The sequence below is a fragment of the Eubalaena glacialis genome, chromosome 4, assembly GCF_028564815.1.
Source record: "Eubalaena glacialis isolate mEubGla1 chromosome 4, mEubGla1.1.hap2.+ XY, whole genome shotgun sequence".
Lineage (NCBI taxonomy): Eukaryota > Metazoa > Chordata > Mammalia > Artiodactyla > Balaenidae > Eubalaena > Eubalaena glacialis.
In genome coordinates, this window is record NC_083719.1 from 55,392,226 (window position 1) to 55,410,117 (window position 17,892).

The following is a 17,892-nucleotide window of genomic DNA, read 5'->3' on the forward strand; positions in this document are numbered from 1 at the left end:
ACCCGCTGTATTCCTGACAGCCCATAGGTGGCGCTGCAGGGACAGGTATGTGCTCAGGCCTCGTCAATGGGAGGAGCTGATAGGGGGCGAGGATTCCATCCGTAGCCCAGCGGTAGGAAGAGCCTTAGGAAGGGGAGGGGACGGCGAGTGTTGCACTGTGCGCAGGCGCAGGGCCGGGCACTCCCACGAGAGTGAGGGTTGCTGGGCCCGATGACGTGGCCTGGCCGCGTCCGATCCGGTGAGCCTCCGGGAAACCCAGCGGCGCCGGAACTGTCCGCGGCCTAGTCCCGACGCGCGTGTGCTTGTGAGCCGGAGCTGGGGACAGCGGCAGCGGGCCGGTCTCGGGGACCCGACGGGGCCGCTGGCATGGGGGAGTGACGCGCCTGCGCCCGGTGTTCCGCGGCAGCGGCGAGACATGAGGAGACCCCGCAGCGGGGGCAGCGGCGGCGGCTCCTGATCCCCGGGATGGAGGAGAAATACGGCGGGGACGTGCTAGCCGGCCCCGGCGGCGGCAGCGGCGGCCTCGGGCCGGTGGACGTGCCCAGCGCTCGGTAAGGGACCGATCGGGCTCCCGCCTTCGGAGCCGCTCTCTCCCCACGCCTGCCCGGCCGCTCCGGACACACGTTTCCCGGCCGCTGCCCGGACCCACCCGGGTGCGCGCGGGGCCCGGCGTCCCTCCCGTCCGGCTGACAGCCCGGAACGCCCTCCTCGGTTCCGTACTCCCTCCCGCTACAGCTTTCATTGGCTCCGCCGTTCCCCGCTGCAGAATGAATGCTCTAAGATCCGGGAAGGTTCTGCTTGAGTTTCTGGTTTTCAGGGCAGACCGTTAACCTTAGAACTGCCGGCCAGTTCACGTGAGAGGTTTTTCTGACCTATGAGAAGCATTTCTGTTAGCGCTTTCTCCCTGAAATAGTAGTTTGGTGATGCTTAACCTTTCTGATGTCTGCCTGCGTAAGTTAGAGAAAGGGTCACCATCATCTCTTCAGGCGAAGAAACCAAAGTACAAACAGATGAACTTTGATGTTCAGGTTAACCCCGCAAAAGAAGAATCCAGCCCGCCATCTAGTTTTTCTTTTCCTTTCTTCGCTTATTTTGTTTTATTATTAAGTAAGAAATGTGTGCTCATTGTCAAAAAATTCAAACAGTACAGAAATTCGTAGAATAAAAAGGAAACAGTCCCCATTACCCCCCTCCCCGCAATGTTCCCACGAACCCCCAAGAGGTAAGTAATTACAGTGATCACTTTCCATTGTGTCCTTCATGACCTGTCCTAATTTCTGAGGTAGTGTCGCAAGATGTATAAAATATGGCCCAACAGTTTGGTTGGAACTGGTTTTCATTGCCTTTATATTTAATAAGGTTAATGAGATTAGTTCAGTGTTTTTTGTTCTTGGATACCTCCTTTGAGACATGGTTGTTTCGGTAAATTCTTTGGAACTGTAGAAATAGCATTTCTAACATAACTATTTTTGTGTGAAATGCTGGAACAGAAGTTAAATCAGCTGCATTTTTTGTAGTTACAAGTTTAATTTTCTAGTCTATTTTGAGCAACTCATTTTGTAAAAAACAATGCCTATCAGGTATTATTTACTGAGACATGACAACTAAATGCAATAGGTGATTCTGGTGTAGATTTAATAGTGAGGAAAATGCTGTAAAGGATAGTACTAGGTCAGTTGACAAAACTGGTATGTGGACCATAGATTAGATAAAAGTATATCCATTTTAAATTTCCTGTAGTTGATAACTCTACTGATTTCATAAGAGGAAATGGGCTTAGGAATACAAGTAGTTAGGGGTCAAAGAGCATGATGTATGTAACTTACTCTTTAATAGTTCAGATAAAAAAAAGTTTGTATTTAGAGAGAGATAATAAGGCAAATAAGGTAGTATGTAACAATTAGAAAATCTAGGTAAAGAGTGTACTATTCTTGCACCTTTTCTGTAACTTGAAATTATTTTTAAATAAGTAATACAAAATTTTTATTTACTCAAGAGCTCATTATCTTAGATGTGGTCAACAGTCCTTTGCCATCTTATTTTCGTTATTTGCTTAGCAGAGCTGCGCTCCTATTGTAGTTCATTGCAGAGTCAAATTCAACTCAGGACTGGTTGAATTTTGAATAGATTCCAGGTTGCAAGAGTTTTCCTTTATGTAGACTAAAAATCAAAGTATGGTTATAATCTGCAACAAAAGCTCATTAACAGATCCTTTAATTGTGGATATTTTTATTCCTGAATTCACAAATATGAATTGTTGTAAATGTTTCTATGTTGGCTTCAATAAGTCCTCTTTGCAGGAAAGGGCAGAGGGTGACAGCCAGCATTTATTAAGTACTTCCTATGTTCCAGGTACTTTGCGTGCAGCATCTCACTTAATCCTTACAACAGCACTACAGACTCATTAGTTGCATCCTTGTCTCAGATCAGGTAACTGGGACATAGGAAAGTAATTTTCCCAAGGTCACACACCTAGTAACTAATCTGGGAGTCAGTTACCTCAAACTTCATTTATAGCGCCTTCTACACAGTGGACACTTAAATATTTATTGAATGTATGAAGCTTGAATTACATACACTGAATTTGTTATTTTTAACTGGAGAACCATGAGCTGCTACAGTGGGCAAAGCCCAAGAAACAGGTTTGAACCCAAACTCAAATTTCAGTAATTTCAGATTTAAAGAACCAGAGATTTTTCTAACCCTTCACAGAAAATACCAGTGATACTTTTGATGAGACTAGTTAATGGCAGATAATGATATATAAGCCATCTCAGGTACTAAGGGGAGTTGGATTGGATCCCGCTAAGTTGCCCAAAGGGTCAGTGAATGGCTCAGGGGCCACTGCCCCCATTTAAGAGCCTCCCTTCCTCACACCTGAGCTTTCCCCCTTAGTATGTTTTCCTCCCTTCCTCACACCTGAGCTTTCCCCCTTAGTATGTTTTCCTCCACAACATGAACTAGGATTGTGTACTTATTAGTATATGGTTATTTGGCCTTAGCTAGTGTTTTGTCTTTAGCCCAACAGGAAGACTTCATTAATTGACACTTTAAAAATCAAAGTATTCACCTTTTAGCTAAACGTTAAAATAATTTTCCTAATGAATAATGAAAAAAGATCTTCACTATATATTACATGAAAAGTCACATAACAATTTCAAAATATATATGTACAATGGTGAATACGTGAGTGTATCTAAAATAAGTGCTTGTCCATACATGGAGATGCAAAGGAAAAGGTGTGGAAGGATGTCCCCAGTTGGTCACCTATGAGGAGGAAATTGGGAATGGTTTTCTTTAAAACTTTGATAACAACCAACTACTCAGGAATTACTTTTGTAATCTGTTTTTTAAAAATTAAAAAGGGAATAAAGTGTCAGAAATTTCATAATAGTAATATTGTCAAGAAGTATTATACTTAATGTTCCATATGACTGAATCTTGCCATTAAAGTGCCAAATTTTTAAGTTTTGTTAATACTTTAAACAAAAATTATTTAGAAATAATTTTACATATTGCCCCATCTTTTTAAAACAAGTATATTAAATATAGTTTACCTTTTTCTTGATGACTTCTGATCATTATGAGCGTAATCTGGTGAACTGAGCTTTTCTTCAAAGGTCCTTCCCAGTACTAGCGTTCTGCGTATGCTGCTCTCCGTACTTTGAAATTCCCCCTCCCTTTCCTTGCTTCGTAATTCTATTTAGTCTTTTTCTTTTTTTTAAACTGAAGTATAGTTGGTTTACAATGTTGTGTTAGTTTCAGGTGTACAGCAAAGTGATTCAGTTATATGTGTGTGTGTATATATATATATATATATATATTCTTTTCAGATTCTTTTCCATTATAGATTATTATAAGATATTGAATACAGTTCCCTGTGCTATACAGTAGGTCCCTGTTGATTATCTATTTTGTGTATAGTAGCGTGTATCTATTAATCCCAAACTCCTAATTTATCCCTCCCACCCCCCCTTTCCCCTTTGGTAACCATAAGTTTGTTTTCTATGTCTGTGAGTCTGTTTCTGCTTCGTAAATAAGTTCATTTGTATCTTTTTTTAGATTCCATGTATAGGTGATATCATATGGTATTTGTCTTTGTCTGACTTACTTCACTTAGTATGATAATCTCTAGGTCCATCCATGTTGCTGCAAATGGCATTACTTCATTCTTTTTTATGGCTGAGTAATATTCCATTGTGTGTGTGTGTGTGTGTGTACCACACCTTCTTTATCCATTCATCTGTCGATGGACACAGCTTGCTTCCTTGTCTTGGCTATTGTAAATAGTGCTGCTGTGGACATTGGGGTGCACATATCTTTTCAATTAGAGTTTTCGTCTTTTCTGGATATATACCCAGGAGTGGGATTGCTGGATCATATGGCAACTTTGTTTGTTTTTTACATTTTAATTTATTTATTTACTTGGCCACACCGTGTGGCCTGCAGGATCTTAGTTCCCTGACCAGGGATCGAACCTGGTCCCCCAGCAGTGAAAGCCTGGAATCTTAACCAATGGACCACCAGGGAATTCCCCAGCAACTCTAGTTTTTTAAGGAACCTCCCTACTGTTCTCCGTAGTGGCTGCACCAATTTACATCCCCACCATACCCTCTCCAGCACTTATTATTTGTAGACTTTTTGATGATGGCCATTCTGACTGGTGTGAGGTGATACCTCATGTAGTTTTGATTTGCATTTCTCTGATAATTAGCGATACCATGTGCCTCTTGGCCATCTGTATGTCTTCTTTGGAGAAATGTCTATTTAGGTCTTCTGCCCGTTTTTTGATTGGGTTGTTTGTTTTTTCTACTTAGTCTTTAATATACACTGAGACATCTCAGACTCTGAAGATGACTTTTGCTTCCCTAGTTACAATTAGTTACTTCCACATGTATTCCTTTAGATCTCTGCTACTTACTTGGGTCACATAAATACTTGCTTCTTGCCTGTCTTCCTTAGACCTCAAACTCCTTGAGGGCAGGGCCTCTAATACACATTTAGTTTCTTGGATAACACCTAGAAATGCATTTAGTTGTGAGCAACCAAAGTAAGAGCTTGAAGCACATACAGATATATTCTTCTCACATAAAAGAAACCAGAGTTTGCTGGTATTTGTTCAGCCCCTCAGCAGTACCATCTGGGACCAGATTCTTGGTCTTTGCTCTCTGCCATCCCAAGTGTGGCTCTCATATTCAGGCTTATTATAAAATGGATGACATTTTTTAGAGAATGTTAACATGTTGATAACATTTTTAAGATAAATTTTAGATAAAAGTCCTCCTTTGAAGTCAGAAAGAATGCAGAACTAGTTCCAGCTGCATCAGGCCCTTTTATCAGGAAGAGAGAAGACTGTAGTACCTGAAACCACCCTGACAGACAGGTCTCATTAGCCACAGATGACATCTGGCACATAGTAAGTGAGCAGGGAATATTGAAGAATGGCTTAATAGCCCCATGAGGGTATACAAGGCTCTTTGCTGACCTCAAGAATTCCCAGATTGCTGTGATTTTTAATGTCCCTTTGTCAGTTTTTCCTGGTCTTTGTTTTCTCCCTCCCTGTCTTGTTGACAATGTTGTTTTTTGTGTCCTTGCTTCTATCCTGCTGCCTTATTTTTACACCTAGTTAAGAACTTAAGGAGTGAAGCACTTGAGGTTTTGAGCTTTCCTCTCTCTACTTGATGTCTTTCATTCTGAATTCATAACTGGGTTGATGATAGTTTAAATTGCCAGAAGCTTGACTGCCAGTTATGTACTGTACTACTGCACTGTCTACATTATTGTGCTAGATATTACTGTATCACACAAGTGTAATTGTAGAATTCGCATTCTTTCATTTAGTAAACATTTGCTGAGCACGTATTACGCAAGTCCCTGGGTTAAGAACTGAATAAACAAAAGATTTCTAGCTCAAGAGTAGTATTTTTATTTGCTAATTATAAATTGCTACCATGACTGGAGTATTTAATTAACATTAATATAGTTAATTTACTTAAGTTTATCTGACTTTTTTCTCTAGCTTAAATGGGCCAAAATCGACATTAATCTTAGGTTTTAATATGCATTTTGTTTTTCATATTTAAAGATGATTTTACCCTATATGTGGGCCACTGTGAATGTATAATTGGGAACAGTTTAGAAGATGGGAATCCTCAAAGCCTTTTGGATGAACTTTGGTTTTCTGTGTGACATATTAAAAGAGCATACTTAAGAGACGTGGACTTGACCCTAGCTAACTCTGTGGACTTCAACTTCCCAATCTGTGACATGAGAGGAATTGGACTAGAGAATCTCTAAGGTGTTTTTCAGCTTTTAAATATTAGTGTTCTGTTTCTTCTAGCATATATACATTTACTTTCTAGTAAATACCTAGACAATTACTAGAAATTTGGTAGATTTTTCATGTTGTACTGTGTGTTTTCAGCCAGTCTGCAAACAACCCAGAAACAAAATACACTCGATTTTTTTTATCATAGCCATAATTTTAATTTTATTTATTTTTTCCAATACTCCTTTTTTCACTGAGATAAAATTACCTACCGTAAAATGCATAGATTTTAAAGGTACCAGTTTTCATTTTTCACAAATGCATACCCATGTAACTTTCAGCATAATCAAGCTATAGGACGGTTTTTATCACCCCAGAAAATCTGCTTGATCTTTTAAACAGAAATTTCAGTGTTTATACTATTCTACAGGTAGAGTAAGTAGGAACTTCTGTGCTTTAGGATTTGACTTACTTTATTCCACAATAACATTTTTATTAGCTTCTTGGTGATTAATTGTCACATTGTTAAAACTCCCAGATTGCACTATTAAAAAGCCCCCCAGATTATGTTCATGAAAAGAAAAACCACTTTGTTCCAAATCTGATTTTCTTTAATATACTATGATATTATTCGGACTAAAACAGAAAATGAGCCATCAGACAGTGAAGATGTTGGAATTGCTGAGATTCATTCTTTCAAGGACTGAAATTTATTTTCATAGTTGCATCAAAATCTTCCAAAAATATATATTTTAATGCCTTCTTAAGCAGATTGCTGTTTGTTGATTCAGTGCCATGGGACTTAATGATTCACACTCATTGATTTTTATACCATCCTACATACATTGATATCATTGCATATCAAATTGTTTTAACTCTGCTATTTGAATGACTTAGGTTTCCCTTAAACTTCTGTGTTTGCTTTTTTGTATTTTTCTCCCATAGAGACTTCTCATTCCTGCTGGTGTGCTGGCTTTGGACATCCCTTATATCTCCTTTTTAATGTATTAACACCTGTTAGATATAAACTTAGAAAGTAGTCTCCTGAATGACTTGCAAAGATGATCTGTTGGGGGGGGATATTAGAAGTTCTCACCTTTTTATCTCATTCTTTTTCATTTCTAATTTGTGTATGTTTTATAACATAATATCAGGAGAGTAGTACATGTTTGTAATGTACAAATAATCGGTTTCAGGTGCAAAATTTTTTTTTACTATTAGAGGTATATGACCAAAGAAGACTACTAAGCTAGAAAACAGATAATTTCTTCACTGTTTTCTGATTGCTCTTTCAGGAACTTCTTTTTCGTTTCTTTTTATGGCAGCCTCATTTTTTCATGTATGAACTTTTGTTTCTTATCCAAGAATATTATTTATAGTTCTTTGTTGTTTTCTGCTATTCCCTATGATCTCTGTATCTTTTAAATTTCTTTGCTGTTTTAGTTTGTTTGGTCTCTCATTATAGGCTTATCGTAAAGGATTGATTATCCATATTTGGCCATTCTTATTTGAGTGAGGCCTAAAAAGCTAGTTAGAAGACCTGTATGGGCCTTGTCCCCTGGTGGGCTTCTCCAAAGAAGGGCTCTCCTGCTGGGAGATTGAAGCCTGGCAGTTAGGATGTTAGAGTTAAATGAGGGAAGGCAGGTGGGGTGGGGTTAAGAAGGGAAACTTCCTTTTAACCTCCATGATTTTAGTCCAACACTTCATCCCTCCTTTCCCCTTTGCCTTATGTCTAGACCTCTCCAAAGGCTAAGCTCTTGTCCTGTCATGATTTAGGAGGGATGGTTGCCTGGCTGTGCTGGGTGGGATTCTGGGGACCTAACTACCTGGCAGACTTCCTAATGATCCTCCTCTTTGCAGCTCTCCACACCCCTTCTGAGGTGCTTCAGAGTCCTGAGCCTTCTCAGGACTCTGTAGGTCAGGTCACTTCAACTATGACTCACTGCAGTCACTTAGCGAAGCAGAGGAGAGGTAAACCTAAGGCATTCACCATTCCCCCCTCCCTTCCTATATTATGGTCTCGTTTCATGACAGATAGTTTGGTTTCTGTTTTTATTCTCTTTATTTGTTTGGAGTAATTGTTTAAAAAGCACATTAGAAAATAGTTGAGGCAACTCAATCAAGAACATTTTTATTTTTAGTTCAGCCTTTTTTTCTTTAATAGACTGTATCTATGCATAATACGTCCATGTATATTGCAAAAAATCTGAAAGTATATATACTAAAATGTTAATAGTAGTTATCACGTGGAGGGGTGAGTTGAGTTTTTGTTTGTTTCATTTTTTGTTTATATTTATGGTTTTCATAATGACCTCTATTACTTGTATAATAAGAAAAAAAAGGATTACAGAGTTCCTTGTGATTTCAATGATACTGAAACTTGTTTCTGTTTTTATTTTTCAGGTTAACGAAATATATCGTATTACTATGTGTCACTAAATTTTTGAAGGCTGTGGGGCTTTTTGAATCATATGACCTCCTAAAAGTAGTTCACATTGTTCAGTTTATTTTTATATTAAAACTTGGGTGAGTGTGTCTGGTTCTTTTTTTCCTTAATGTGTTTTAATTTCTTTGAAAATCCTGTTTTAACTAAGTATCTTTAGGATATTTTACATAGAATATTTTGTGCATTTTATTCCTCCTGACAAGTACTTGATAATTGTTTTTTAAAGATAGAATACCTAAGGTTAGAGGTACCAAGAGACTGGATTTTAAAAAAAAAGGATTGTCATACTCTATTAGCTTGCCAAGACATCAGCTTTTGCTTTAGTTTGTGTTAATGAGGTTTTTGCAAATTTAATGTCTGGCTTAATAGAATCCAGCTGGATCCCCATATCTGAGTCAGTATTCAGTCTGTTGCAGTATCTCACATGAACTAGCCTCTGAAAAGCTCTTAATATACACCCCTGAGAGAATAAGAGTGAAAAGGGCAAATAATATCCTAATACTTCTGTAAAAATAGTTTGACCTCAGGACTTCTCGGTGGTACAGTGGTTAAGACTCCGAGCTCCCAATGCAGGGTGCCTGGGTTCGATCCCTGGTCAGGGAACTAGATCCCACATGCATGCCACAACTAAGAGTATGCATGCCACAACTAAGGAGCCCATGAGCCACAACTAAGACCCAGCGCAACCAAATAAAAGTAAATAAATATTTTTTAAATAATTTTTTTAAATGTTTAAGAAAAAAATAGTTTGATCTCACAGCTCCCTAAAAGGGCCTCAGGGGCCCTAGGGATTCCCAGACCATCGTACTGGCATAGTCTAACCTTCCAGCAGGCATGAAATGTCTCCTGAGACTTGTCTTGGCACAGATGTTCCTTATTTTCCAAGTTAAACCATGCTGGGCTGTGTTCACTACATGTCCCTTCATGGTATAGGGTCCTCTTACAGTATAAATTTTACACTATTCTGCATCTAGTAAGAAATTCTCTCTAAGTAAAGATTCTCTGGATCTTGAGATTGATAGTGACCAACCTCTGTATTAATGAGTATCTGTTAGGGACTTCCCTGGTGGCGCAGTGGTTAAGAATCCGCCTGCCAATGCAGGGGACACGGGTTCGATCCCTGGTCCATGGAAGATCCCACATGCTGTGAGCAACTAAGCCCGTGCGCCACAACTACTGAGCCTGCGCTCTAGAGCCTGCACGCTACAACTGCTGAAGCCCACTTGCTGCAACAAGAGAAGCCACCGCAATGAGAACCCGTGCACCGCAATGAAGAGTAGCCCCCGCTCGCCGCAGTTAGAGAAAGCCCACGCACAGCAACAAAGACCCAACTCAGACAAAAAAAAAAAGAAAAGAATCTGTTAGACTCCTGGCAATTTTAGTAATTATGGAAAGTGATTCTTGACTAGGAAATTTTTAACACCACTTGAATATATTTTTATATAACTATTTTGGGAATATGAAAGGTAGGGATATATGATTAGTACTTTGTTCATTTCTATTTCAAGATTTGTTATTACTAAATTTTAGAGAAGATAGGAATTACTTTCTTTGGTAAAGTATAAAAAAATATTGAGACTTCTTTTGTGGCTTGTAAACTGGTTCTGAAGGCAGATACAGAAGAAAGAAGAGTTCCCAAAATATTGTAGTGGAAGCCTTATTAAAATAAGGATTGTTCTCTAGTATATTTTCTTTAGAGGTTAACATACCCTTCAAATTCTAGTATATTTGTTTAAGTGTCTTTACTTAAAACCACACCTTGTATATAAGATTAATTAATACTAATATATTAATGTTTCAATATTCACAGGACTGCATTTTTTATGGTTTTGTTTCAAAAGCCTTTTTCTTCTGGGAAAAGTATTACCAAACGCCAGGTAAGTCTTCTGCAGAATCCTTTTGTCCTAGCAGTGGACCAGGAGGCAGTGTTCTTTCCTTGATCAGGGTTACTTACTGAATGATTTTAAGTGCTCGGCAGAACATTTCCAGAGTTAACTTGCCCTTGACTTATCATTTCAGAACTGAGGCTTCAGGAGTAAATGCTAAAGTGCTAAGATAATGAAGTGTTTAAAAATGTAGACGAGGGTAGAAAATGTTTCAAGCGTGCATATAATTATTTTTTTAATACAGGATCCATATGCTGAAAAGATTTACAAATCAGACATGTAGACATGCCCACAAGCCTAGGATAAATGTCACTGGGAAGCAGATAAAGCATAGGGGTTACGAACAAGGCCTCTGGAGTCAGACAAATTCATGGCTGTTGTAATTACAAACCTTACTTTAAGCATGTTACTTAATTTCTCTACCTTCATTTTCTGACCTGTAAAATGGAGATAATAATGCCTTCCTAATGGAGCTATAAGGAATAAATGAATTAATACATGTAAAGTTCTTAAAATAGTGCGTGGCCTATAGTGAGTATGTAGTACATATCAGCTGTCACCCTCTTCATCGTTATTATTCCCTTTAAGCATCTGAGGTTCAGGATGCATACCAGAAATGTCCTTCATTCTGCATCATCTCATATTATCACCTCTTTGGACAGTAGTTACACCCTACTACATATTTGCTTTATGCCACAACTTAGAAACCTGTGCCATGATTTTTTATTAGACGAATTTAAGTACCTCTGTTTTAGAGACCAAGAACATTTTTTAAAACAGGATTAATATTTTAAACCCCATCTTAACTTTTTTCCCTCTCTTTTCAAATAATTGAAGGGCTGAATATCCCTGCTGGAGAAGAATTTAAAAACTAAAACATTAAGTGTTCCTAGCAAACTAGTGAGAACTAGTGTAAAAAAACAGAAAAAATTGTACGCTATAGAAAAAGATTTCAGGATCTAGCAACAGACAAGAATATGGAAAATGAAAAACAGAATACTATCTTGCAAATCTAGATTTAGTCAAGGGATCTTAATAATTTCTATTTAATTTTAAAATATGTAACTATTTGGCCTTTAAAATATTTGTGTTACCATTATCTTTGCCTATGTGTTTTTAAGATTTTGAGATATTTGGCAAAACATATGACTGAAATTTTTAATTTTTTGTTTCCATTTTTAGTGGATCAGAATATTTAAACATGCAGTTGCTGGGTGTATCATTTCACTTTTGTGGTTTTTTGGCCTCACTCTTTGTGGACCACTAAGGTAAATAGAAATGCATATTTTGAATGTTTATGTTTCTTCATTTTGAATATTAGTTTTGTGCCATTATGTTTTATGTCAGATGTTTGTCAGTTATGTACAAATGCTTCTTTCACTTCTATAGCATTGGGTACAGCTCACTGAGTATATATATATTGAGGACCTGTTTAGTTGGTGGACTAGTTCTTTGGTGGATGCCATTAACGTATTGTTCATGATCTGTCATAGATATTTTACTAGTTAGAGTCCAAACAGTTTCAGAAACATTTTAGCATACGTGACTTTTTATTCATTGGTGATCCCTTTTAGCAGCTGATTTTAGAAACGAAAAGTCTGAAATGGTAAATAAAATCAACCAATAAGGAGGAAAGCAAAATGCTTCCCCCCACCCCCCGCAACTCTGAAAGTCCTCTACTACCCACAGAAGATGCTTGAAAGATATGGTTATAAACAGATGTCTTGGGAATAGTGTGCCAATCATTAAAGATAAGTTTAACTCTCATTTCATATTCCCTTAAGTCTCTATAGATCTTTTTATGTAAATTGGTCGGTTCGGGGGGGAAAATGCTTTAGGGCCACTTAATTTAATAGGAATTATAACAGGTGCAATTGTGCATAAGTCTTCTTTTAATATTTCTCTATCTCAAAATTATAAGCAAAAGTGCCTTGCCATTGATGGGGGGGGCGGAATATGGGACAAGAAGCAAGGAATAAGATGAAGGGTGTTCTGAAGAATCTCACTGAGGATGATGGAGTGGACAGTAGAAAGTGATCAGTGGGAAATGCTTTGTGAAAAGTCTTTTCTCCTCTCCCAGACAATAGAATAGCTCTGGGTTTGGCTCCCTTTGGCTTGTTTACCCTGTGCTTTGTCAAAGGAGGGGTGTATATAATTCCAATGTCATATCCCTGTCCGTGACAGCAGCAGCTTCCTGGCGTCGTGGGAAAGCTGGCTGGGATTTCTCAGCTTGGGGAAAACCTTTTCAGTTTATGCTTGAATATGACTGAGTGGTAATTTCTTATTCATGAAGTGATCTTTTGGTCTGTTTGTTACTAAATCACTGTCCCTGTGTGTTAGGCTAGGGAAGGAAGGGGGAAAGTTGTTAAATTCTTCCTTGGCTCCTTATTTAGTCATCTACTTCTGCCCTTAAAACCACTCACTACCACCAGCTCCTCTGCCAACACTGGCCCTCTCATTCTTTTACTAAAATTGTCATTCAGTTTCTTGATTAGAAAGACTCCTTTGGTGTTTCATAGCCTGTCTTATTTTAAGTTAGTATCATTCTGCTGATATATATATTTTTTTAATTGTAATCTCCCAAATATTAACAGAACTAAAATAATCACTGCTGTGTTCTCATTACAGATTTTTGAATAAGGAGGAAAAATGAAAATTTTTCTAATAAGCAGCTGAAAATCTGTTCCCATGTAGATCCTATAAGCTCCCTTTAGCTGGCAATAATGTTTTTAATTTTTTTAATATTCATACATATAAAAGAATAAATATAAATAAATATGAACATTCATGTATCCCCCAAATAAAACCTTACCAGTTCCTTTGTTGCCCTGTGTATCCCCCTCTCCCCCTACCATTGGATGTAACCAGCATCTTAAATTTTGATTTTCATTCTCTTGGTTTTCTTTATAGTTTTACCATATATGTACACATTTCTTTTTTGCAAGTTTTTTACTTTATATGAATAGAATTACATTGCATGTATTTTTGTGCAGCATACTTTTTCCATTCAGTGTTATGTTTGAGATTTGCCCATTTTGATGCATGTAGAGCTATGTGTGTGTATGTATGTGTGTGTGTGAGTGTGTGTGTGTGTATATATATATATATACATATATATATATAGTTCATTCACTTTTGTATTCGTTTTTTGAAATGTAATTCACATACCGTAAAATTCACTCTTTTTGTCTTAGTCCATTGGGACTGCTATAATAAAAATACCATGGGCTGGGTGACTTTTAAAAAATACAAATTTGTTTCTCATGGTTCTGGAGGCTAGGAAGGCCAAGATCAAGGCAAAGCAGATTCAGTGTGTGGTGAGAGACTGCTTCCTGGTTCATAGACAGCCGTCTTGTCTCTTCACTGTAACCTCACATAGCAGAAGGGCGAGGGAGCTCTCTGTGGTCTCTTTTATAAAGGCAATAATCCCATTCATGAGAGTTTCACCCTCATAACCTAAGCACCTCTCAAAGGTGTTCTTTACCTCCTAATACCGTCACGTTGGTGATTGAGTTTAACGTATGAATGGGGGAGAGAAGGAGACACATACATTCAGTTTGTAGCATTTTTAAAGTATACAATTCTGTATTTCTTAATATATTCATAGAATTTCATTGATTTTTACCACTGTATAATAGTCCTTTGAATGGATATACTCTAAATTATATTATCCATTCTCTCATCAGTGGGTATTTAGGTTGTTTCTAGTTTGGGGCTATTGCAAACAATGCTGGTGTCTTATAAGTGTTTCCTGGTACATACATACAAGAAACCTGTATGCTATAATCCTACAAATGGTATTATTAGATATTTGTAGCTTCAACCTTCCTAAGGCAGATAATGCCAGAATATTTTCCAAAACAGCTGTACATGTTTATTTTTCCCATAATGTTTTATGAAAATCAAGGGGAAAGATTTATTTTCTTCTCCCTTACTCTAGTTGAATTCATGCTTCCTGATAAAGATCAGATATATTTCATGAATGATAATGTTTTATTTTTGTAGGACTTTGCTGCTATTCGAGCACAGTGATATTGTTGTCATCTCACTGCTCAGTGTTTTGTTCACTAGTTCTGGAGGAGGACCAGCAAAGGTAGAATTTTCCATTATTCGTTACTTGAAAATTGAAAGTGTACATGTAAAATACTATCTAAGGCAGTAAAATAGTATCCTTACCATTTAAAAGAATGCAGAGGCTTTTTCTGCTAATTATAAATTTTTCTCACAAACATTTTGTTTTTTACTTTTTATTTTGAAATCATTATATATTCCTGGGAAGCTGCACATATAGTACAGAGAGGTGCTTGTGCCCTTCACTCAGTTTCAATAGTAACTTCTTACCCAGCTCTTACACTATCAAAACCAGGAAATTGACATTGGTACAATCCATAGACCTTATTCAGATTTCACCAGTTTTACATACACTCGTGTGTATATGTGTGTGTGTGTAGATTTGTGTAACCATCACCACAGTCAAGATGCAGGACTGATTGATCACCACAGACATCTTCATGCTATACCTGATCCCTCCCCTATCTCATTCTTAACTCCTATACATCATTTTTGGAAAATACGTCCCTAAGAACTTGTTGTATTTAAAGTCTGATGAATGCTTTGCCAACTAGGCGACCCTATTCATCTTCCATAATTTAAGTATTAATCTCTTTTTAGTAAATGCATCACCAATGTGCAATTATAACTTACAGCTACAGTACTTTTATTTACCAAATTAAATGCTTCCTATGCATGACGCATTGTGCCCGTTACAGAGGAAAGGAGAAATAAAGGCAAATAAGGTTTAATAGTTTCTGTTCTGGCTTTCAGGCTAAATAATGGAGGCAGATGAATAAAATAAAGTGAACAAAGTAACATGCCAAGTAGAGCAGAGTCTACCCAGCCTGTAGATTTCAAATTGGATCCTTGGGTATTAAAGTATATGCCACTATTTAATCTTTTCCCCTCACTCACAGAGTACTCCAAAATAAATGTCAAGTGGATTGAAGATTTTTGTGGTTAAAAAAAAAAGATATTTGTAAAAGCATAGAATAAAATATAGATGGATAATTAATCTATGGACAGAGAAGAACTTTCTGAGCATAAAACCAGTCGAAAAAAATCACAAAGGGGAAACCAAGTACATTTGACTGCATAATGATTACAAGCATCTGTGTTGTAACAGAAATCATTGTGCAAACAACAAACTAACAACAATAACAAATTGCCACAGATAAAAGTTTTACTTTTTTTTTTTTAAATATAATCACTCAAATAGTTTAAAAAAATGCTGAAGATCCTCAATAGAAATGAGCAAAGGACAGGAAAAGACAACCCACAAAAGAAATACAAATGACTTTAAAACATTAAACAAACATTTTACTGCACTAATCAGAAATGAGAGTATGGATCTTACATATCCTGTCGTTAGTGTCAATAATGAATCTGGGCATCTCACCAGGACTGTGATTTTTTTTTTCTTAGTCTGACTCTGAAGCATCACAAAATTCTCAGTTGCCCTCTTTGCTAAGAAAAGATTAAGTTATATTCTCCATATTTGGGTATTGTTAATGTTACCACGTCCTGATTCAATGAAAATTATGAAATTTTAAATTGTGTGGTTTATGTATACTAACTTTTGTCAAAATACCTACCACACTAATAGAGAATTTATCAAATGTAGTGGTAGTCGTATAATGAATAAAATAGGATCCTCATTTTTCATTTAAAATTTTTATTTTATCGAAGTATCTGGTATTACACCTGTAAATTTGTAAATAGAGAATGTATAATAATGCTATTTAGATTGCTTCTTTACCAAAAATTCTGAAGTATTTGCATAAACCTGGATAGTATGTCCTTTCTATAATTTTCTCTTGTCAAATTCCTTTCCCTGGAATGAGAACATAAGAAGTGTATTAAGCTTTTAATACCTTTCCTAGCTATTAGAGATGACTTTGCTAATTTTCTTAACATGCCCTCTTAGTTCTTTTTCCCTAGAAGAGTGGTAACTAGGTTACTGACATTATTGTAAATCAGCTGTCTTCTCTATTACTTGCATGTTGTAGAATAAATTAGGTCACTACTAATTATTTCTTAGTTACTTGGGCTTTTCAAACAGAAGCAAAGTAACATTTAGGAAGATTAATTCTGTGAACATTTAATGGTTTGTACATGGTAACATGCCTATCGGTACTAGCAAGGAGACAATTGAAGTTGTCAAATTGTCAAGTGCCCTAAAAATACCCTACAGAATTTGTTGGAGCTCTTTACTTTTGTATCTTACTGTTAATACTGTAAATTTATATTGTACAGTATAAGGACTTTAATGTCAGATGTTATTTTTTCTTTAAATATTTATCTGAAAAATATTTTCTTTAGCATTTGTATAGTCATGGTCTTAAAAATCAACACTTGAGAAAGCTATTCTTGCTGTTATTCTCTTCATTTTCAGACAAGAGGGGCTGCTTTTTTCATTATTGCTGTGATCTGCCTATTGCTTTTCGACAATGATGATCTCATGGCTAAAATGGCTGAACACCGTATCCTTTTGCAAAAGATCGGAGTTTTTTAGTCTGGCACAATGGGAAATGAAGGAGTGACTGAATTATACTGACCAATCATGAATGAAACTTTCATAGATTGATGTAGGTATTCTAAATCAGTATTCAAATAATGAATAAATTCATTCTAAATTAAATATTTTATAGCATCTCAATGTCTTTTACAGCACCCTAAGTTTTCAGAAATTTAGGGACAATGAAAGAATATTTTAGAATGTCCTGATGCTATTAAAAAAAAATAGGTGATTTACCACTCAACAAAATCAATCTATTTGCTCTCTTGTAATTTAACAATTTAAATGCTCCTTTTAGAAGTCAGTGGCAATTATTAAATATAAGCTTATTTGAGATTAAATGAAAAACCTTTGGCATCTTGCCTGAAAGAAGAAGTTCAAATTCCTTAACCTCGTATTCGCTCTCTTGCTCTAAATTATTATTTCCAACTCAGCCCCCACTCGTCTCTTATATAAACCCAACTTTCCAATCAAATATATCTACTTATTTTCCTCTGCAGTCATGCACTGTTCTTTCCTATCTACATACCGTTGCCCACTCCATTTAGCAGGACTCAGAACACCAGTTTTGATTCTTCTGGTTACTGATACTGCTGTAAAACCTGTTAGTTAACTAATGTCAGTTTACTTTGTTACAGTGAAAGAGGACAGCATGACTTTGCAAAACTCCAGGTTGACTGTTAGACAGTTGTTGCCCACTGTACCCTCTTTTGCTTGCTGC

The 17,892-nt window shown here is 36.9% G+C and overlaps 1 protein-coding gene across 1 annotated transcript in view; it reads left to right on the forward strand.

Moving 5' to 3' along the window:
• Positions 1–202: 202 nt before the first annotated feature.
• The window catches only part of SLC30A5 (solute carrier family 30 member 5), a 28,914-nt gene continuing 11,224 nt past the window's right edge, over positions 203–17,892 (forward strand). The window contains exons 1-6 of the mRNA XM_061187866.1: positions 203–551; positions 8,672–8,794; positions 10,525–10,591; positions 11,783–11,868; positions 14,606–14,693; positions 17,049–17,136. Coding sequence (XP_061043849.1) covers positions 466–551; positions 8,672–8,794; positions 10,525–10,591; positions 11,783–11,868; positions 14,606–14,693; positions 17,049–17,136 — 538 coding nt within the window. The 5' untranslated portion in view covers positions 203–465. The remainder of the gene's footprint in view (positions 552–8,671; positions 8,795–10,524; positions 10,592–11,782; positions 11,869–14,605; positions 14,694–17,048; positions 17,137–17,892) is intronic.